Source organism: Schistocerca gregaria, chromosome X (assembly GCF_023897955.1).
Source record: "Schistocerca gregaria isolate iqSchGreg1 chromosome X, iqSchGreg1.2, whole genome shotgun sequence".
NCBI lineage: Eukaryota > Metazoa > Arthropoda > Insecta > Orthoptera > Acrididae > Schistocerca > Schistocerca gregaria.
Window position 1 is genome coordinate 643,482,907 of NC_064931.1, and position 23,591 is coordinate 643,506,497.

The following is a 23,591-nucleotide window of genomic DNA, read 5'->3' on the forward strand; positions in this document are numbered from 1 at the left end:
TAAACATTTTACTCCACATTTATTCAAAGGAAATCATAATTTATAGCTTTTACACTAGTTACATACAATTATTAGATCTCCAATAGTATGTTAATACAAAATAAGTACAAAAGTCCTCTTTTATACACTACAGTGGCAATGTAACTGCCAAAATGTTTTTGGGGGTAAATTTATGTTACAAACTAATTACAAATTATTATAGCCACAAGAGTATTTTAAACACTACATGAGTAGAGATTATTCTGGTTGGGACACTATTATTACAGTATATGTAAGATCTAGCTTGGTCTTCCATAGACTCAGAGATACTTTCCCATTTCTTTTTGTCCTCATTTTCTGCTTCAAAGTCTGAGTTACATCACTGTCATCTGTACATACAACATTATCTTAGAGAGAATTTTCCTGTTCACTGAATTCTGCATTGTCCTTTATTTCAGTAATGTCATAATAAAACTCAACACTATCCATATTTTGTTACTTAAACTAGCAGAAGATGAGATTAGAATGGGTATAAACTAACACTCTTGTGTGCCTTTCCTTACATGACACACTAAGAAAAATTCTAAGAGACAAAACAAATATGCCGACTATTACAGGCACACTGTAACTATACATTTATAATATTTACAACAATTACACTTGTATCAACAAACAGTTGGAGTCAGGCAGCAAATAATTCGGTCATATTTGACAACAGTGTTTGCCATAAAGGTACTTATCAATAGGATGTCTCACTCATGTGTCTAGACTGATGGGAACTGACAAGAAACCACCTGCAATCTTAAATTTTATTTGGGTTTAGTAATCTAGGATTAAAAGGGGGCATGAAGCTGATTCTCTCCATTTGGTGGTAATGCCCATGGTTTAATTCCAAAACTTCCACAATATTTTACTGGGTGAAGACAGTGACACTGTTGAAGGTAGTCCACCCATGAAATGGATGCTTTAGATGTACCAGCTCAAACGGCACTACTCTAGAGTTAATTGACTGTGCCATACTTATTAATGGTAAAACACCAATCTGTAGAAACTCTCATTTCAATTATCCACAGTTTAATTGAAACAATGTGTGTACCTACAGTAGCTATCAAAACAAATATGTTGTTATTAATACTAGAGCTACATCGATTCTAATGACACAAGTATTTGTCTAAAATTTTCTTGATGTATTTAAAAAAAGTCATAATTTGATTTATAGGTAATTAATACTAAATATCATTATTGATAATGTTTTTTATTTTCATAGCATCACTTATAAATTTACTAGCAATATAAATGTTCAATTTGCAACAGACTGTAATAATCAATTGTTACATGCTACCATCTTTGCATAATATATATCACTGGTAGATTGCATGTATCTTTGTTTGATGAGCTATTCCCCCCAGTTGCCACTTAGTATGTGTGGAATGAGGTTGTGAAACATGGAAATAAGGAAAGTATGATTATATATCAGATATTTTTTTGAAAAGTGCAGTGTTACACATGTGTTTTAAATGTATTTAAAGTAATAGTGACGAACAGAAATAACCTGCATTCATTTATTTATTTCATGGTATTATTAACAACCTGCAACCTTAGGACATCAAGCTAAGCATATTATACCTACTAGGCAAAAAAGCGGGCAGACAACAACAAGAAGAAGAAGTCTAAAGTTAAGTAATTGTTCCTGAACACACACATGCTTACTTAGCTATTACAAGCTAAACATCAAATATTACTTCAGTAAAGTTTGTAGGTTAATGAACAGTTGCTTTCTTTGAATAGCATACATGTGGTTTACATACCACATGGGGGAAAAGGGGAGATGGGGGCAGAGGTTAGACACACCAAAACCAATATGAGGAATGGAACAGCAATTCACCTTGATTAGGACCTCTGTGCCTCAACACTCACTGACTCACTGAGAGGGCTGTGTGCCGCTAATACCCAAAATAGTACACATCTACATCTATACTGAACAAACCATTATACAGTGCATAAATTTACTAATTCACCCACCATGACAGCGTCACAGAACATCAGTCAATGAACCTAATTGCAAATGTGGATTGGTCTAAACTGGCATAACAGTTGTTGTCCAACATCGACAGATTCAGAGTTGAAAGTAAAAATCAGTTTTGCCAGCTTTCACCATGACTGGAGGAGCATGTCGTGTGCTGACCACACTCTCATAAAGCAGGGAAATAACATGGTCCAGCCTCTTGGCCACCTGCATGGCTTTTAAGAAGGCCCACGAGAGTAACTAGCAGACCTGTGCCCACCAATACACACTAATATTTATTAGGCTGATCTATGGTCTATCAATAGGTCTGTGCCGTCGATAAACTTGTCATCAGAAATATCGATACATAAACAAACCATCTTTGCACTGTTTTTAATCTCTGACTTCTTTGCTTCCCACCATGTTAAAGTTCAGTTCCATATGTGTTGTTCTACCATGATGTACAATAAAATATAGTTCTCAACATGTTGGTGTATTCTCTGGAGACAACCACCCTAACCCCGAGTTTCTTCATTATTCGTTTTTGGTTTCTGACAGTGCCTGCGATGACTGCGCCAGTTATTTTTGTGTGTTTTACCATAATAGTGTTCAAACAATGACTCTGGCTCCACACCTAACGCCCAATTTTGTGACAAATATGCACCGTGTTGCTGGCGATGTACACCCGCCAGGATTGCAACATGGTGTTTCTCCTTCAACGGCTCCCCTGGTGTCACAATGTTCTCGAGCCTGTAACAAGTGAGGTTAGGAACACGCATGACTCTGGTTACCAAATGCCTTTGTTCCCGCCACTTCATGTGCCTACCTCCTCTAACCGTGCCACCACTACTTATGGCTCTTGATGCAGTGTGGTACCAATGTCAAACTCCATTAATGTTTCATTGGACAACTTTCCACTGCCGGAGTAACAATTCTTGACGTCTTACTCCGTGCAACCCCACGTTAACTACAGCCACGTGGTCAGCCCTACCAGACTCGTGGGCCTTTCACGTCAGATTCCGACCATGCTTGCACATCAGCCTGCAACATGAACAACAAGTGGTCTAGTGGGCCTAACGACGCCCTACATTCTACTACTATGCCCCAGTGCTCTGTGCCACAGCTCTCACCTTATTCGAATGTGATTTCGAGTGGAGTGACTGAACAATGAATCTTTTTACCACTCACCCCATGTTCGGCATCACTATACACACGGTGTTTTGGTTCAGCCCACACCTCCGCTGCCTCCCTGCCACACAGGTGATTACAGCTGAACTCTCTCGTCGAGCTATCAGCGTGTTAACTTGCGCCCACAGTTCATGAATTATTTATCACCTGTCGCATCCGCGCCGGCTCCTGTTGAGCTTCCGCATTCGTTTTCGGCACAAACCGGTGCCTCATCCGCGTCAGCCTTCCGCGACGTGACACATCGTCCTCCACCGCAATGTGACACCTTCACTCTACTGCAGGGCCAGTTCACAGCTCCATCAAGCTCCCCGACCACGCCGCGAAGGCTCGAGAATGCTACTGCTGCCCACGCTTTGGACGTCATATCTGCTTCTGTTTGTAAATAAACGTCTGTAATGAAGAATTACTTGTTGTCAATATGAACTCAAGACCTTTTGCACGAAGCAGACACCTCCTAATGCAACGTTTTAATTTGGTTGAGGAAGCTGGGATCGCTATAAGTGCAAATAAATTGAAGTGGAATGTTTTAATTTGGTGTTAAGGAGCAAAACATCTTACCAAAAGAACAACACGAGTTAGTCGCTGTTGACTTATATGGACCATTACCGACGACCAGAGGAGGCTATTGCTACATTTTTGTTATGGTTGATGTTTTTTCAAAATTCATTAAGTTATACCCTCTTCGCAAGGCAAACAGTAAGAGCATTATTTCAAAAATCAGGAGACTATTTTGGCAGGGTTGGAAAACCTCAGAAAATCTTATCAGACAATGGGACTCAATTTACTTCTGGAGTATGGAAAGCTTTTGTTGAAGATGAAAATATAAGTCACATTCTTATTTCAGCTTATCATCCGTCACGAAACCCCTTCAGAGAGATACACGAGGGAAATTGGGCGATTCTTTAGAACCTACTGCAATACTGATCATGCTAGTTGGATTGATTATGTTGAGAAATTCGAAAATGTTGTGAACAGCCTACAGCATTCCTCAACAGGGTTTTCGCCTTATGAAATACAGTATAATAGCAAACCACCACATCCAATTAGTGATTTCATTGATTTTCCAGTCTGCAAACCATTAAGTGCTCAAGAGAGAGAGGAAATAGTGAGAAAGACCATGAAATCTCAAGGTGATAAGAGGAAATGTAGACATGACAAAAGATTGAAGCCTACTCAATTTCAAATTGAAGACTTGGTCCTTGTTAAAACACAAGAGAAGTCTAAAGCCATCAGTGGTGAATTAAAAAAGTTTTTTGACATATACATTGGACCTTTCAAGATTCAGGACAATCCTCATCCGAATGCTTACCGTCTAGTCTACCCAAATTCTGGCAGGCTGTTTGGCCTACGAAACGTGACCAAACTGAAATTGTTCTGTAATGAAGAATTACTTGTTGTCGTCAATATGAACTCAAGACCTTTTGCACGAAGCAGACACCTCCTAATGCAACGTTTTAATTTGGTTGAGGAAGCTGGGATCGCTATAAGTGCAAATAAATTGAAGTGGAATGTTTTAATTTGGTGTTGAGGAGCTGAAATGTTATAATTTGAACCAAGAACAGAAGGTAGAATTAGAAAGATTATTGTGGAATTACTGTGATGTTTTTGATGATAGACCTGGCAGAGTAAAGAATTATCAATGTAAACTCAGATTAAAACCACATGAGCCATTCTTTATAAAACCTTCTAGTGTACCCATTGCAAAGAGAAAAGATGTAGAAAATGAACTTCAAAAGATTGGAAGAGTGGGGCATCATTGAGAGAAGTAAGAGCCAATACAATAATCCTTTGGTAGTGGTTGCAAAACGTGATGTCAGTGTCAGGCGTGTACTAGATTCAAGACACCTAAATAAGTATCTGGAAAGAGAGACCGATCATCCCGAGAATATAGACGAATTACTTCATAGGTGTATTAATACCTTTCCAAACAATGAGAGTCTTTGACAATGTTTTGTTTACAATACGATAGCAATTCACGACTTAAAACTAAATTAGACATTACAGAATTTTAGTACAGATGAAAGTAAGTAAAAGGATCAGTACATATAAATTCTTACAAGCATAATTTCCAAATAGATTTTATAAGATTTTTCTACCAGTTTCTGGATAACCTTCACCAGATTTGTACCGATGTTTCCATAAATATCTTGACATTTGATTCTGGATATTTCTTGAGTGATTTAGAACTATTTATATGTAAAATGATTTAAATCGTGTTTCAAAACGTAAATAAATCCTTTTAGCAATATTTCTTGATACAAATCGTCTTTCGAAATTAGGTTATGAAACAGTTTTCACAAGTTTTCGTATTTTTGCGATCATAATATAGAATTTCTCCATAGAAAGTTCCAGAAGTTATATTATGATCGCAAAAATGCTTCGTGCAAAAGGTCTTGAGTTCATATTGACGACAAGTAATTCTTCATTACAGACGTTTATTTACAAACAGAACTGACAGACTTCACAGACACAACAACTGACTCTCAGAGCTAACCGCACTGCATATCCGAACTGGCAACTCCTAGGTGTATTAATATCTTTCCAAACAATGAGAGTCTTTGACAATGTTTTGTTTACAATACGATAGCAATTCACGACTCAAAACCAAATTAGACATTACAGAATCCTAGTACAGATTAAAGTAAGTAAAAGGATAAGTACATATAAATTCTTACAAGCGTAATTTCCAAATAGATTTTATAATATTTCTCCACCAGCCTCTGGATAACCTTCACCAGATTTGTACCGATGTTTCCAGAAGTATCTTGACATTTGATTCTGGATATTTCTTGAGTGATTTAGAACTATTTATATGTAAAATGATTTAAATCGTGTTTCAAAACGTAAATAAATCTTTTTAGCAATATTTCTTGATGCAAATCGTCTTTCGAAATTAGGTTATGAAACAGTTTTCACAAGTTTTCGTATTTTTGCGATCATAACATAGAATTTCTCCATAGAAAGTTCCAGAAGTGTGCATTAAACGTTCATTTACAGACTTTCTCTTTAGCTGGTGAGGCTGCTTCCAGGCCCCCACCACTTGCGAAATTGCCAAAACTACCTGCATTCTCCATCGAGAACCCCGAATTCTGGTTCGCCTTAGTCGAGCAGATCTTTCAATATTATTTGCTTGATGGCTACTCATGGTATATTTGTCTCATTAACAGTCTCCACGACCTGCTGACTTGATTCATGATTTAAGTCACCACACCTCCTCAGGTAGACATATACGCTTCTGTCAAGAGGACGATACTGAAATGTGTTACATGAACGTCGACTGAGAAGGTTCAGCAGCTCATCTCCAAGGAACAACTCGGTGACTCGACTTCATCACAGCTGTGGCGCCGTCTCCAAGTCCTCGTTAACAACCAGGCCATGCCCGATAACACACTCTTGTTAATCTGGATCAAGAAACTTCCTCTTTCTGTCCTAACTGCCATCTCTTGCCGTGAAGATCAAGCAACTGATGCACTTCTCCGCGCCGCTGACCGAGCTCATTCTGCACTACAACTCGAGCTTCACACCCGGCAAACTGAACCCGCCTCCCACCAACAGCTTTGCCCTCCCCCTGCACGCCACAGACGCCGCGTTAATTTGGACACCAGTAACCACTCGCTGGCACCGCCGATAGCCTCGCTCCCTCCTGCAGTCAACTCTTTGGCAGGCACGGACCCTCATCCTTCCCCCTTGGCTATGGGCTCTCTGCAGAATGCACATCCACATTACCCCTACTGCTACTTCCACACATGTTTCGGTGATGCAGCAAGGAACTGCAGGTTGCCTTACTGTTTCCCAAATGCCGGTCGCAGGTAGGTTCGGGTGACACCTCCTGCACACAAGACAGGCACCTCCCAGTGCTTCACTCAGTTTGTGAACGACCTAACCTTTGTGGAAGCTTATATGTCAAAGACATGTCTTAAGGTCAACAGTTCCTCATTGACACAGGTGCTGATGTGTCCCTACTACCCACGTCTCTAGCATCTGAGAACATTCGTTCCCACCACTTATCACTACAAGCCGTCAACTCCACTAAACTGCAGTGCATTGGTTCGACATCCCATTCTGTTATGCTCTCTCCGAACTGCAAGCTCGAGTGGACTTTCCTAGTCTGTGATATTGACAAACCTATCATAGGCATTGATTTCTTGCGCCACCACAAACTTCCCCAGGACATAGTGCGCAACATCGTGTTTCATCACCTGACAAACACTTTCCCTGTGCTCCGTCAAGCCCTTGCTCCCTGGATGCATCTGTTCGTGCTCAACTAGTACACACATGCTTGTCTCTTTTGACTGCGCTGCAAGAAATTACACACAAGTGCTTCGTCGAGCAAGAACAGGTCACTCGCCTACGCAACGAAAATTTCGAGCTCTCCCGCCGGATCCACGAAAAGCAGTTCGAGCTCTCCATCGCTCTCAAGAAATTAAAAACACTTCAACAAGGACAAATCAAGGTTAGTAAGTGCATCGACTGCACAGACAATCCTACTTCCGTGTGCTCCTCACCCGTCACCTCTATCAACTGTGCTGTCACCGCAATGTCGTACACAGACGTGTGTAAACTAGGCCCCCGTACTGCTGTCGCCGCATGTACTGACAGCCCCATAGTGCCACGCCCTCCTCACGCCACAGTTGTTGACTCTGACTTGTGTACCACTACGCATGCGCGCTGCGCCTCACTTCAGCCTGGCCTGCCCCCAGTGGACGATCTTGCAAACTGTGAAACCGCTGCTCCTGTACCGCCACCGTGTGAACTCTATGAACTACACAGACAGTGTACTCGCGTCTGAACGCAATTCACATGTTTCGACCGAGACCATGCTGCCACAGGCCACACCCACGGCCGTGGTGCCTACTAACGATTCACTAACCCAACCGAACTTTTATGATTCCGGAGTTTGCACTTCGGGCCGGCGGCCATCTTCTCGCGTTGACTCCCGGGACACGTCACCACCTCGGCTTCCTTTGGAAAAGCCGACCTACACCGATTGCAGTAATCCTGCACCGCTGACTCGCACAATGCGAGCAGTACACAAACAGTCTCCCTTGTGTCAGGCAACATCACTGTGGTTACTAACGGAACAATGCACAGATTGCTCCTCACACAGGGGCCTCCCATCTCTAGTAAACCCCAGAGACTTTGCCCCGAGCACCTTTGTGATCTCAAAAAGCAAATCACAAAGCTCTTAAACGCCGGTGTCATCGAACCCTCCGCCAGCTGCTGGTCCACTCCCATTCATATGACACCCAAAAAAGACAGAACCTGGTGCATGTGCGGGGATTACAGTCGCTTGAATGCGAGAACTCTAATGGACAACTACTCTGTACCAAACATTGCCGACTTCACCAGCGCTCTATCGGGCGCATCTGTTTTTTCCATCATCGACTGTAAACAGGCTTACCACCAAATTCCAATGGCCCCCGAGGATATTGAAAAAACAGCAATCACCATGCCCATAGGCCTCTTTCAATTCCGATTTATGCCTTTTGAACTCAAAAACTCCACACAGACATGGCAACGTTTTATTAACAAGGTTTTGTTCGGCCTCATATTCTGTTTTGCTTACCTCAACAACATACTTGTCTTCAGTTCCTCTGTCGAGGACAATATACATCATGTGCAGACCGTTCTAGACACCTTGAAAGCCACAGGCATTGGAACCAACCCCAACAAACTACAACTGCAACAGCCTGCTGTCACCTTCCTTGGGTTCCAGGAATCGGCTGACGGTATCACACCTCCACCGGAGAAAGTACAGTCCATCTTAGATCTACCAAGACCTTCTTCATTCAGAGAACTTCGGCGTTTTCTTGGCACCATGAACTACTATCGAAAACACCTACCCCAAAGCCGCAGGAATCCAAGCCCTGTTAACCGACACTTTGGCAGAAAAAAACACCTCTGGAACCCGACCTGTGCAGTGTACACCAGAAATGACAGAATCTTTCTCGGCACCTGACGCAAATATTCGGCGATCGATCACGAACTGCTGGATGTGTACGAGGCGATCGAGAACATTTTCAAAAGGATGTCGAGGGGGCGCTCATTCTATGTTCTCACTGACCACAAACCCTTGGCAGCTGCTATAATGAACTCCCCGGCCGACCCTCCCCAAGTCGCTTCCGTTATTTCGACTTCATTTCACAGTTCCCTGCCAGTTGGATCTTTCTGCTCTCCCTGAACTCCAATCCTCTGACGAAGATACACAGAAATTAATCTCTGACCCAGCTTCTTCTCTACACCCGGTTCTTACCACCTTTCCCGGTATCTCCGGTGAAGTATGGTGCGATGACAGTGGGCACACTCCACCCCGTTATGCCCACCATGCTCCGTCGAGCTGTTTTCAATGCTCTTCACAACTTGGCTCACCCTGGCATTCGAGCTTCAGTCTGCCTAGTCGCGGAGCACTTTGTTTGGTGAAACATCAATAAAGACTCGCAACAGTGGGCACATGTATGCCTTGCTTGTCAACGCAACAAGGTACACAAACACACCCAAACACACCTCTCCCCCTCCCGGCAACGTCCCTATACCCCCCTGGGCGATTTCGAACGTGCACATCGACATTGTGGGCCCTCTTGCCGCCTCCAATGGTTTCCGCTACATACTTTCCACCATTTATCATACTACTCATTGGGACGAAGCCGCCCCTCTTCCCAACATTACCACAGAAACTGTCGCTCGTTCTTTCATTGAGTCGTGGGTATCGCATTCCGGTTGTCCCGTGGTCATTCCCATCAACGAGGACCATCAGTTCAAGTCAGCCATTGAACAAAATGGCATTTGCCATATCTGCGGAATCCGACGCATACACATGACTGCTTACCATCCGCAAAACAATGGCCTTGTTGAGCACTGGCACCGCACCCTCAAGGTGGCCCTCCGCTGCCATGATTCCTTATGGATGGAGACCCTGCCGCTTGTACTGTTCGGTGCTCAAGCAACCTACAAGGAAGACATCAAAGGGACAGTTGCAGAATATGTCTATGGACAAACCCTGGTCCACCCAGGAGAACTCGTCTGTCCTCCTGCCTATCACTCGCTTTCACCCCTACCCTCGTTCATTGAAAGTGTGAAATCCCACTTCTCCAACGGTCTATGTACTCACTTCCCTTTCCGACTGTAATTTTGTCATGCTCCGGGACGACTCCGTATGAGCACCTCTCCAGCTCCCATACTCTGGCCCTTATAGTGTGCTTCGGCGATCCACAAACTCATTTGGCATACTGATAAAGAAATTCCCCCATCACTGTGTCGCTGAACAGACTTAAAACAGCTCATGTCGAGCCCGAATCTACGCCATCACCTGACACGAGCGCTCCACTCCGCCTACTGCCACATGATGCTCCACCTTTGCTCCCTCCCTCGAGCGATCACTCACCGTCGTGTGCATCTCAGAACTCCTCTTTGAGCTCATTGCCGAGCTCCCCACCAACCACACTCTCTCGATCGAGCTCACAACCCACGACCACAAACTGCTCTCGCCTGAGTCACCGTGTTGAGGTTTCTCTTTCCCCACTCCCCTGGTCAACACTCCCTCACTTGAGGTGACAGTCCCTGTGCCCTCTGACATCATTTCTATAATACTCGGGGACAATTTGCTATTTATCGTGTGTTTCTCATCGCCCAGTGATAATTCTGTGATATTATGCCACTTAATTAAGTGTTTCCCTCTGCCGCCTGACGTCGACCTTGAAACGCTCCGGGCATTCGCAACACCTTCGGCCGACATTGTCATGATTGCTCCGTACAGACCCGCCTCCTCCCGACACACACAGCCTGTATGATGACCGGCTCACTTCCACGATTTACATGTCAACTGGCAAACCGTCGCAGCTCGACAACTTCCAACACCACTACTGGAGGACTCCGTCGAGCTTACTATCGTTCGTCTACCTCGCACAACTCCACCTGATGCCATAGTTACCCCTCCTCTGGTCTCTCAACAGTACTCCGTACTGGGGCAGCGGTATGTGGCGCCGATGAACTCATCACCAGAAACATCGATACATAAACAAACCATTTTTGCATTGTATTCATCTCTGACTTCTTTGCTTCCTACCATGCCAAAGTTCAGTTCCGTATGTGTTGTTCTGCCATGATGTGAAATAAAATATAGTTCTCAACATGTTGGTGTATTCTCTGGAGAAAACCACCCTGAATCCACCACAGGTCAATTGAAATGATAGATGAGTGGTAGTGTGATCTGTCTGGAATTCTTATTTTGTGCTTTCAATGTTTATAACTGAACTCTTCTTATTGATATTTTGCTCAGTAAAGTATTCATGTAAACCCTAAGTACAATATTATCACTTATATGGCGAAGCAGCACAAGCATTACATAATTGACACTAATAAAAATCAAGATGAGCATGACAAGAGACACAAATTTTATGTGGTCAGTCACTATCAAGAAGAAAATAAGAAAGACTAACTACTACATATCACAAATTCCATTACCCAGTCACTGCACCAGCTTCCAAGACACTCCTTTTATCTCATAAATGAAGTGATAGGAAGGGTGTCCAGGAATGATCTGTAGTGCAAAAGTAGTGCTCCTCCCCACGGTAGGCTGCCAACTTGTTTGGAAATATATGCATGGCACATAGAGAGCCCATGCCATTTCAGTACTTCTTACTTTGCTTGCTACAATCCTGCTCTCTGATGATTCCTTTTCCCAAACTTGGTCTATAGAACAACTTCCTTGTTGACAACCTGGCTATTCTATAAGATACTGTAGCGATAGTGAGTACTTATTTTAATTTCTCCAGACTTTCTTTTTCTTCACTCGTTTCAGGTATCCCATATCTGGTCCCACTGCAGGTTCCCTTACTATTCTTTCAAAATTTTACAACAGTTCAGATAACGCAAAGAAGGTTACCCAATATGGTGCTCATCCCATCCATTCTGCAATTATAGCTGAAGTGTATATTGTGGGAGTGGATTTCATTACACACTCAAATCCTAACATGGTATCTTCTATTCTGGGGCCACATACCCGATCATATAGTAACCAACAATACAATGCCATCAACCAGGTGACCTTTACAGCAAAGATGCAGGGCCTGCTCCAGAAGGTGACAGCCTGAAGGTCTCACATGCCCGCTGGGTCAGGAGGCAGCAGGGTGATCATCACCAGAGATCATCGACCCCCAAATGCCTCCTGACTAGCCCAAAGAATGGCTCCTACCCCTCGATCGTGGTCACTGCTATTCCAGCATAACATCAAGCACTGGCATGTTGGTCTGAATTGCTACAGCAGAGAAGGCTGTGAGATGACGACAGCCAACAGCACGCTGACTAGGACCATACCACACGTGAGCGGCCCCTATACGAAGAGAACATAAGCGCTACTCCAGCTAGCCACACCCACACTAGAAGATGCACGCTAGAAGATGAGCCGTGACTCGTGAACAGTATTATTTGCTTGCATGGAAATTGTATATATTAAAGGACATTGATTATTTGCATGACACCATTTGCTTGTGACACCTCATTGTAAATCTGCTAAGTTAAGTACTGTCAATTCAATTTAACCCTAGCATTACCAACGGGGCAGGGGGGGGGGGGGGGGGACGGCTCGTAGGCCCACTGACTCAGTTTTTCTATGTTGTATCCACACCCTTTGATATATGAACTTGAAAGCAAAGGTAATTGTTCGTTATTGAATGTACTATTGAGTCATTACAGAATTTCGGAATAAAAATGTAATTAAAATTCATTTACTTGATTTAATTCTCTGTGGGCCTTAGAAGCCCACCCGTTGGTAATAGCCGAGGAAAGATTTACGAGGTTGAGTCTTTCATTTCAAATTCTTACCATAAAACGAATTTTGGCATTGTTGCCTTCAGATATATTATTATGAAGCGGACCATTGTTATTTTCAGTGTTTCTGCTGCTGTTGAACCAGCAACATGTGTAGTCAACGTTTACGTGATAGTTCCATTGAAAGAGTGCTAGAAGAAGTTTTGGACGAATCAGATTAAGAGGAAAGTGAAGTGGATGATGATGTGGAAGAAATTAGAACTGATTCATCGTCTGAGAATGAAGATGAGGTTGAAGCCAATCCACCAGATGATAATGATACAGAATGTGATAAATTCATTGCAAAAAGTGATAAATTCATTGCAAAAAGTGGACGAGAGTATATTACGAAGCCATCTCGACAATATCGGCGTTCTGTACAAAATATAGTGCGAGAAAGAATGGGGCTAGGACAACAAGGAAGAATTGTGTCTCCGAAAGAGGCTATAGAGCTCTTTTTTACACCTCAAATTATGAATCTAATAAAACTACACTCAAATGAAGAGGCTTCTCGACTAGGTATTCAGCACACAGATGAAGATGAGTTATTTTGTTATATAGGACTCTTGCCAATCGTGGGTTCAAATATGACAATAAGATACCTGTCCAAGATTTATGGTCTTTGCTTCAGGGCCGACAAGTGTACTATGGATCAATGAGTTGGACCCGATTTTTCGAATTGACTAAAATATTGAGGTTTGATGATAAGAACACAAGAGAAATTCATCGCCAGACTGACAAGTTTGCTCCAATGAGGGAAATTTTTGAAAGCTTCAATTCTTCACTTCCATTGTATTTCATTCCTGATCTACATACAACAGTGGATGAGATGTTGTCTTTGTTCCGTGGTCGCTGTCCATTCAAGGTGTTTCTAAAAGAAAAACCTGGAAAATATGGCATTCTAATTCGAATGCTGTCTGATTCTGAGACTAGATATGTGATCAGCATGGACATCTATACAGGCAAGTCAGGAAATACACAGCATTCAAATGGACCGATGGAAATTGTAAAGAGACTAATAAAACCTATTGAAAAATCAGGCCGTAATGTTACCACAGATCGGTACTACACTTCAGTGGAGCTTGCTGAGACTCTATGGAATGATTTTCACCTCACACTTGTTGGCACCCTACAGTCTAACAGACGACACATACCTGAAGAGCTGAAGACTACAACTGGCCACAGTTTACACTCTTCCATCTTTGCTTATACTGACCCTCAGACACAGAGACCACCAGTTACTCTTGCATCAACGCTAGTCCGCGAGAAGCCAAAGCGACTGCTGTTGATGCTTTCAACTTATCACTCAGAAGGGGTGTTGAATGAAGACTCAAAAAAGACTAACATAAATCTTTTTTATAATTCTACAAAGGGAGGCGTGGACACCATAGACCAGATGGCAAGACACTACAGCACAAAGAGAGGAACAAGAAGATGGCCTTTGTCTCTCTTCTACACACTCATTGACATAGCAGCAATAAATGCATATTCACTCTTCCTCCTCAACTTTCCGAATTGGAAAAAGAATTTGCTAAACCGCAGAAGGGTTTTTATCACTAACTTAGGTCTCGAACTAATAAGATCTCAAGTAGATAAACGGGCACAAAATTTGTATGGACTTCAGAAGCCAGTAATAATGGCAATGGAAAGCATCACACAACGGAAGCTCAGCTGCTCTGTAGAACCATCATCTGCAACAGCAGAACCAGGAACACGTGGATGGTGCCACCTATGCTGCCAAGAAGCTGCATCTAAAAAGATCAAGTACAACAAGCTGGGAAAGTCAACTGTTACCTGCTCTCAGTGCCACAAACACGTCTGTGGGAAACACTGCAGGAAGACAGTGTTGTGTGAAAAATGCGTTGCAGAATGAGACAGTAAATTTTGTTTGCTTCATGTAGTGTATCGAATTAAAAAAGTCGTTTTTATAAGAAAACACTATTTTGAAACATTACTCCAAAAATATATATAAACTGAATCTCGTGATTTGTTCATTTTATTCCTATTATAATAACATCTTTTATTATCCAGTATACAAAAACAATGTCTAAGCATTTTGAATTGTTATTAGAGGTATCAGAAGTAAATAAACTTGAGTTATGATAAAATAAATTGTGGTAATCTTTATGGGCCTTTGAGGCCTCCCCGTTGGTATTACATGTACCAAAAATACGTTGGTAATGCTAGGGTTAATGTAATAAAAACCATTAATATGATATGCTTGAACTGTTGTCTAACTGTCTGAGAAAACAGCTTCCTAGGTACTCTATACTAGACGAGTGGGCCAGACACGACAACTGCAGCCACTGCTACACTACAAATACCAGCTCATAAAATAAGCTCATCACACAGATGCCAGGAGCAGCTTTGTCAGTGGAGCAGAACTAATTTTAGAACCAGAAAAGCCAACAGAGTTTATCACAGGTAAATGAAAGTTACCAATTTTGAGAAGTGGGTGCAGGAAAAACTGCTCCCCAATCTAGATTTAGGTAGTTCTATAATTATTAATTGTGCTCCCTCTCATAGTGCGCAAGAGAACAAAGCATCAAAATCTATAAAGCTGACTACAAATCTACATAAAGGTTTTCTAAAGAACACTGAAAAGCCATATGTAAAAAATGAAAGATTTCCACTACTGACTGATTCTTGGGATGGACAAACCAATCCCACATTGTACAATGAATTTTTTTCAAAATGATAGGCATCTGCCTACTAGCACCCAGCAAGTAATTCCACCAAAATGCAGCCATGTGACATATTTTTCCATGAAGTAAAAATATTAATTGAATGTGTGCAAAACTGTGCCTACCTCACTGAATAAGGGCGTGAAATCAGTTAGAGAAAAAAGTGTGTAAGAGTTCAAGCAATTGTTCACCACCAGTTGCTCTCTCCCATCTTTGGTGAAATGGTCAGGTACGAATGGTTAACTTCCAAAATTTGAAAAACATTAATTAAAATTAAAAAAAAAAGAAAAACACTTTAGGAATTTGAATGAAGTTTGCTTTCCAATTGACATACAGCAACGGTAAAAATGCAGCACTTGTACAGTTTATGTACTCAATGCTGTGAAAATTATTATTTTCAATGTTTTTTAATGCTTATCAGTGTGGTATAAAACAGTGGACACAGTCCAAATAAAGAGTATTTGATTTTTCATTTAATGATTTCATGGGGTCATGTGGCTGCAAACAGACCCTGCAGTATCCTGGGCTGTGACAGCCAGTTCCATCCTTTTAAGTGCTCTGGGTGAGGCGCTGACTGCAGTAGCAGTTCTTCAATCAGAGCTCTCACTAAGGAACCATTAGTATCATTGATGCCATATTCCAGCCAGTAATTCCTGTTATGTAGAGCCGCCTGCACAGTTACCTGCCATCGCTTTGACATGGCCTCTGCACTAGTAAGGACGCAGTCAAAGGGGGACTCCAGGGAGTCAGGATCCCCTGTATCACCCTTATGAGAATATAGACGACCTAGTTGCATGGGATGATCAGATTTTCCATTTGAGGTCGTTGCTGTGGTGTATATGCAATGTAGCACAACTCTGATGTGGGTGTATAAGCACCAACATGTGCCCAAGGGACTAGTGTGGCATTTGTGTCTTTCTGACGTGCAGGGGGTAAATGTGGAAACACGAATTATGGTGACACCATTACCAAATGCATCTAAGCAGGTCCAACACAGTGTTATTCTTCTCTTGGCTTCAGGAGGACAAACACTGGTACACATTTCTCAGAGAATGAAGAATGTGTATGGAGAAGTATGTCTGCCGAAAACTACCACTGTGGAATAGTGTGACAAGGAGTGCTGTGCTACAAGATAATTCATGTCTCCATATCGCAAATGCTGTAAAGCAGACTTACCCCAATTCAAGCGCAAGACACTCAAACACCCACTCTATAGTCCTCATCTCTACCAATGTGATTAGCATGCCTACACTCCCTTAAAAATGTGTTGAAGGGTCGACGATTCCTGTTGGACAAGGATGTGTAGCAGGCAGCTACAGACTTCTTCATGCAGCAGGACACAGTGTTTTACCAAATGGGTATCTTCAACCTGGTGCATCGGTGGAATGATTGCCTCAATGCCCATGGCAATTTTGCCTGACTGACATACCAACTGTGGACTTCGAATTGAAACTTTTTGATGATGCTTCCTTGTATTTTGATGATCAATCATACGACATAGTGCGTACTATCGACAGTCAACGAGACCAACCACTGTATATTGTTGACCTTATTATTTGAGTCTAACTCGCAGGTAGGAATGGAACTGCAACAAACTTCAGAAATGGAATTGCTGGAAGGGCTTGGTTTGACCACTTTCTTCAACGTCATTAAGATAAGCTTTCAATTAGAAAGCCAACCGGAACATCATATGCTCGGGCAAAAGGTTTTACCTGTGAGAGGGTTAACTCATTCTACGACTTACTACAAGCTGAATACCAGCAACATAAATATCCAGAAGATCATGTATGGAATGTCGATGAAACAGGCCTTAGTGTAGTTCAGACTAAGATCCCACAAATAATTGCAAGCAGAGGTAAACGCCAAATTTGTTCTCTGATTGCTGCAGATCATGGGTCTCTAGTAACGGTCATCTGTGCGATGAGTGTGGGAGGTTGATATGTTCCGCTGATGTTCATATTCCTGAGAATGAAGGGTTTGACCACTTTCTTCAACATCATCAAGATAAGCTTTCAATTAGAAAGCTAACCGGAACATCATATGCTCGGGCAAAAGGCTTTACCCATGAGAGGGTTAACTCACTTTACGACTTGCTACAAGCTGAATACCAGAAACATAAATATCCAGAAGGTCATGTATGGAATGTCGATGAAACAGGCCTTAGTGTAGTTCATACTAAGATCCCACAAATAATTGCAAGCAGAGGTAAACGCCAAATTTGTTCTCTGATTGCTGCAGATCATGGGTCTCTAGTAACGGTCATCTGTTCGATGAGTGTGGGAGGTTGATATGTTCCGCTGATGTTCATATTCCCGAGAATGAATATGGTAGACATTCTTATTAAAGGTGCTTCTCCTGGGTCAATTGGGAGAGCCCACCCATCTGGTTGGGTTCAAGCAAACCTATTCACGGACTGGCTGAAACATTTTGTTGAAAAAACAAAGCCAACAGAGACTTCGCCTATTCTATTCATCCTTAATGGTCACTTCTCCCATGTAAGGAATATTGATGTGGCACGAAAAAACTTCATCACCATTTTGCCACAGTCTTCACACACAACACAGAAACTGCAACTCCTGGATCATACTTTTATGGGTGCACTTAAAGACTCACTACAGGGAGAATATTCGTCAGTGGATACTTAATGAAAGCAAACCTGTTGGACCCTATGATGTGGCGTCTCTCTTTGGCAAGGCCCACCTCTAGTGTACAACCAGCATTAATGCAGTAAATGGGTTTAGGGTAACAGGAATTTATCCCTTAGAAAGAAATATATTTCAAGATGATGAATTCATCGCTGGGGAAGAAGTCCAGATTCCTGCGCCTGCCAACCAACCGAAACAACAGGAACCCGAAAAGAGAGTTCAGACTGAAGAGGACCTTGATACTATTGAAACTGGTGTCCATGAGCCTATTAAAACTGCATTTAGTGTGTCTCCAAGGGATATCCATCACATACCTGAGAAGATGAAAACATTGTCTCGTGGGCAAAAACCGTGTGTTGCTAGTCTTGTGACAGGATCTCCATATAAAAACGAATTAGAAGCTTACATAGAAGAGACAAAAGTTGCAGCTAATCTTCGTGGCTGTGGACGCAGATGAGGGAAATTGACAGCTATCAAAAGGAACTTGACTTATGATATATCACAGCCATCTTGTTCTGGAACCCAAACCCAAACTTGTAGTAGAGGGCGTGGTGCATCTGGTCATGGAAGAGGCGTTAGTAAGAATAGTCGACAGTAAAAGAAAACTTTGATTAAGTAAGAAGAAATGGACAGTGATGACTCAGATTGTGTTTACGACGACGTCATGGGGCCCTCGACTGGTTCTGGTGATTCTCCATGTGACCTTCTGGTTGGTGAACTCCAGCCAGATAAAGACGATGCTCTTTGCCTATTCTGTGACGGGAAGTTTTCAAATGATGTTCATGGTGAATTATGGGTGCAACACCTAATGTGCTCTTTATGGGCTCACAACAAGTGTGCAAAGGTGGAGAAGGAGGACTATGTTTGTGACTTCTGTCACTAGTACTGTGCTACTTTATACTTTTATGGTTTTATATTTCATAATAAATGCATATTATAATGAAGCAATTCTTCAGTTTTCTTGCCACAGAAAATCCTTAAAATATACTGGGAGTCCATATTACAAACACCATAGGAACCATATTAACTGCACATTTTGTTCGCAGTCAAATTTATCATATTTGGGAAACAAAATAATAATAAATATATTAAAACATTTCAAGGAATTTATCAATATATTGTCTTAGTTAACTGTAAGTAGAGTATAACTATATCAATTAAGGTACTACTATTGTATTAGTATACAATATTTTATTCAAAAACAAACTGGGGGTCCATATTACCACCACTTCCTCTAATTTTGTATATGGAAAGCCAAATGAATGTCCAGAAAAAAGTTTTGTAACGGGGATCAACATCTGAATTTGAGGTGATTGTTTTGGGCCATGTGGAAGGATGTCTTATGAACAAGTGCTCGCAACTTGCCCATGAAATATGCACTTCACGAACAGTGTGGGCAAGCTGGTGGCAACGAACGTGCAGACCAACTGGTGAATATTGTGTGGCATGCACTTCCTACTGACATACATACAGTGATTTTCATAGCATACTCGCCCAACAAGCAAGAACGGAATGGACAATGTTAGTGGACATGGATCATAAAATCAATGACACATGAAATTAGGTGATTCAGTTTCTCTATCAGTGCTCACGAGAAAAGATATTGCTATTATTAACAGAACAAGACCCTCTTCAAGCTCTTATTCCTGCCTCATTAAGGAGGACATTCAATGTATGCTAATAGATATTGATAAATAAAATCATCCACGAAAAATTACGCTGTACAACACCTGTATTTTAAAATAAATAGGGTTTATTTTTCTCTTAGAGTAGCTCTTGGCTCTGTGAATAGATCCTTACGAAAGTATCTTGTATTTTCTCCATTTTTTTGAACAAGCGCTTTTAAATTTGAAGCGTTTTTCTTATAATTCATTATGTATACTTTCAGCATAAAATGAAAATCCTGGGCCTTTTTGGGGGCTTTTTTAACAAATCAGACAGAGTACAAGTGTGACTGAACACACAGTGTGTGCACCTAAGACTCCTAACAATGGGCGTCCACAGCCGACGATCCACACATGTACCAATGTTAACACCAGGGCATCAGCAACTATGACTAAGATAGGTATGTGACCATCATTATTGAACGTAGGGTCAGTGGCAGAGTTTTGCATGGTCTGACGAATCCCGATACCTCCTTCATCAGGGCAGTAGGAGGTCACAAATCTGTCGTCTTCCATGGGAACACTACCATGACACCTGTGTTGCAAGAGGGAGGCAAGCTGGTGACAGCTCCATTATTCTCTGGGCAGCATTCATGTGGCCAACTGTAGGTTCAATGGAGCTCGTGCAGCCACCATGATGGCCAAAAGTATCATACATGGATTACAAATCACGTACACCCCTTCATGATGATTGTATTTCCTGATGGCAGTGGCATTTTTCAACAGCATAATGCGCCATGTCACAAGGCCAGGAATGTAATGGAGTAGTTCGAGGAACACAGTGGTGAGTTCCAGTTTATGTGTTGGGTCCCCAACTTGGCAAATCTGAACCCGATCAAATGCATGTGGGATGTGACTAAATGAGCATTAGAGCTCATAGCTCGCTCCCTGGAATTTAAGGGACTTAGGTGACGTGTGCAGATGTGGGGGCCAACACTCTCCAGGCAACTCGTAAAGTGGAATAATGAAATTTCCCACTATCTGCTTGAGACTTTTCATGAAAAACTCAGACCCTCACTATTAAAATGGCAAGTCTGGTTACACATAGGTAAGGGCAGGCAAGGCATTATGACGAGTTTACACTTTATCAAGGATGACAGTAGAAGTGCATCCACATTTGGGATCATTAAACACATGCAGCCGAACTCAATTGTTATAATACCGAATAGTGATCATGGTCCCTCTGTCTGCTGTGCTCGCTCAGCAAGACTGTTGGGAAGGTTATTCTCAAATGCTTCAGAGGCTATGCATAATGAACTCACAGCTCTCAAACAGACTGTATATGGCACTGATTAAACCTCTGAAGAGGTAGCACCTACAGTGGCAAAAGCAGGTCATTTAATACAAGGTTTATTTTCCCACTGTTATGTATCCCATATATTCTTCAGGTACCATTAAAAAAACCTATTCTCACTGTATGAAATTTGCTACTACTGCAATACTGTGGGTGGATCACTTTACCTCACATTTCAACATTCATCTAACAGACTGCTTGCTTTAAGATAGTGTGTAAGAATGAAAGATGTAGTTCAGAATGATATTATTTCCTATTAGCTGCATGGGATAATTCATGGGAAACAGAGAGTGCAATTACAGCGGTAAATAAACTTGCATGCACGTAGAGACAGGCATGACATTATGACGAGTTAACAGTGTATCGAAGAACACAGGAAAAGTGCATTCACATCTGTGGTAGTTCAAGGCACATAACTCCACTCAACCATTACAAAAGTGAGCCACGGTCACAGCCCTCTGCAAAATTACTAACTCCTCAGTCTGCAGTGTGCACTCATTAACATAACTCTCATGTGTATCACAGGCTATGCACACTAGAAAAGCAACATTGGAACAGACTGTACATGAGACTCTTTAAACCTCTGATGATGTATTCTGATCCAGTGTAAAGAGCGGGTATTTCCTACAAGATTTATGTGCCTCTTGTATGTATACTGTAAATGCTTGAGGCACTGGTAACAAAAAATAATCACTGTTCTCACTGTATGAAATTTGCTATCATTGTAAGACTGTGGGTGGATATTTTATCCAAAAATTTATTATTAAGTATTATTATAACTGGCATTTCAACATGTATCTCACACATTCTTGTTTTAAGATATAGTGTAAGAATGCACAGTTGTTGTTCTGAAAGACAAAATTTCCTCCTAATTGTTTGGGATAATTCATCGCAAACCCAAAGCACCATTATAGTATGGGTGAGTCTCGTTGCACACATGTGAAACAGGTGTGATGTTATGAAGTGTCCACACTGTACCAAAGAAGAAAAAAGCCATGTATTGACTTTTGATATCATTTCAGGCATGCAACAAAACTCAACCATTATGAAAGGAGGCAGCCATCTTGGCTTTTCACACAAAATTACTGACCCATCAATCTGCAGTGCTCTCACAGCTGGACTGTTGAGAAGCTTATCCTCAAATGTCTCATGAGGAACTGCATCAACAACAACACCTTAAGAATGGAGAAATTTGTATTCAGGTATTACCACTCCTAGAACATGACGAATACTCCACATAGTACAACATATTACACATGGCTCCAACAACAATTAAGCCTCAGGTGCTGTGGGATTATTTGTTGACAAGTGCAAGGCAGTTCTGTCCACTTTCAATCGGAAACAACTGCTCAAACATCAAAACTGCACACAAATAACACCACACACACCACAAAACCTTACTTTGCAAAGATTAGGTACCTCAGTGTCTGGTGGGGCCATAAACTAACATTGGAGGACAACAAACAAACATAGCCAATAGAATAAACTTGAAGCTCTAACAACTTTATCCAATGCTCAACAGGTCAAGCACACTGGATAGAAGGGTGTCAAGGTCCAAGTACATGACACTGATTACACCTTTGATGATTTATGCAGCTCCAATGGAAGTGAAGGTCTCATTTCCTACAAGATATGTGTGCCCCTCTATGTATGCTGTAAATGGTTGTAGCACTGTTAACAAAAGTAATCACTGACCTCAAAGTATGAAATTTGTTATCACTGTTAGATTCTGGGTGGATTACTTTTCCAAAATTTTATTATCATCATTTTAACTGGCATTTCAGCATGCATATCATGCAATCTTCCTGTAAGAACCTGTAAACAGTGAAAAGTTGTTTCCTGGATTGATGAAATTTACAATTAGCTGCTTGAGATAATTCACAAGTCTGGTCCCACACATGTGAAGACAGACAGGGCATTATGATGAGTTCACACCGTCTCAGAGATATCAGTACAAGAGCAAAACTTTTGTGATTGTTTGGTACATATAACAGAAGTAAAGAATTATATAACCATGCCAACATCATGACCTTTCAGTTTCCATGCTCACCCAGCGAGATTGTTGCAAGGGTGATTCTCAAATGTCTCACAGACTAAGCATATGGGACAGGAATACTTGAAAAAGATTTTAAATGACACTGACTAATCATTTGATGATGTAGCAGCTACAGTGAAAACAGTAGGTCATTTAACACGAGATTTATGTTCCCACTATATGCATCCCGTATATACCTCAGGTTTTTTTAAAAAAAGCAGCACTATTCTCAATGTATGAAATTTGCTAATACTGGGCAGATCACTTTACCTCACATTTCAACATTCATCTAA

General features: G+C 41.6%; 1 protein-coding gene across 1 annotated transcript in view; it reads left to right on the plus strand.

Moving 5' to 3' along the window:
• Positions 1-23,591, plus strand: part of LOC126299375 (uncharacterized) — a 35,320-nt gene continuing 11,729 nt past the window's right edge. The window contains exon 1 of the mRNA XM_049991237.1: positions 1-23,591. This exon is cut by the window's right edge and continues 6,187 nt beyond it. Within this exon, the coding sequence (XP_049847194.1) occupies positions 13,632-14,849 (1,218 nt within the window). The 5' untranslated portion in view covers positions 1-13,631 and the 3' untranslated portion in view covers positions 14,850-23,591.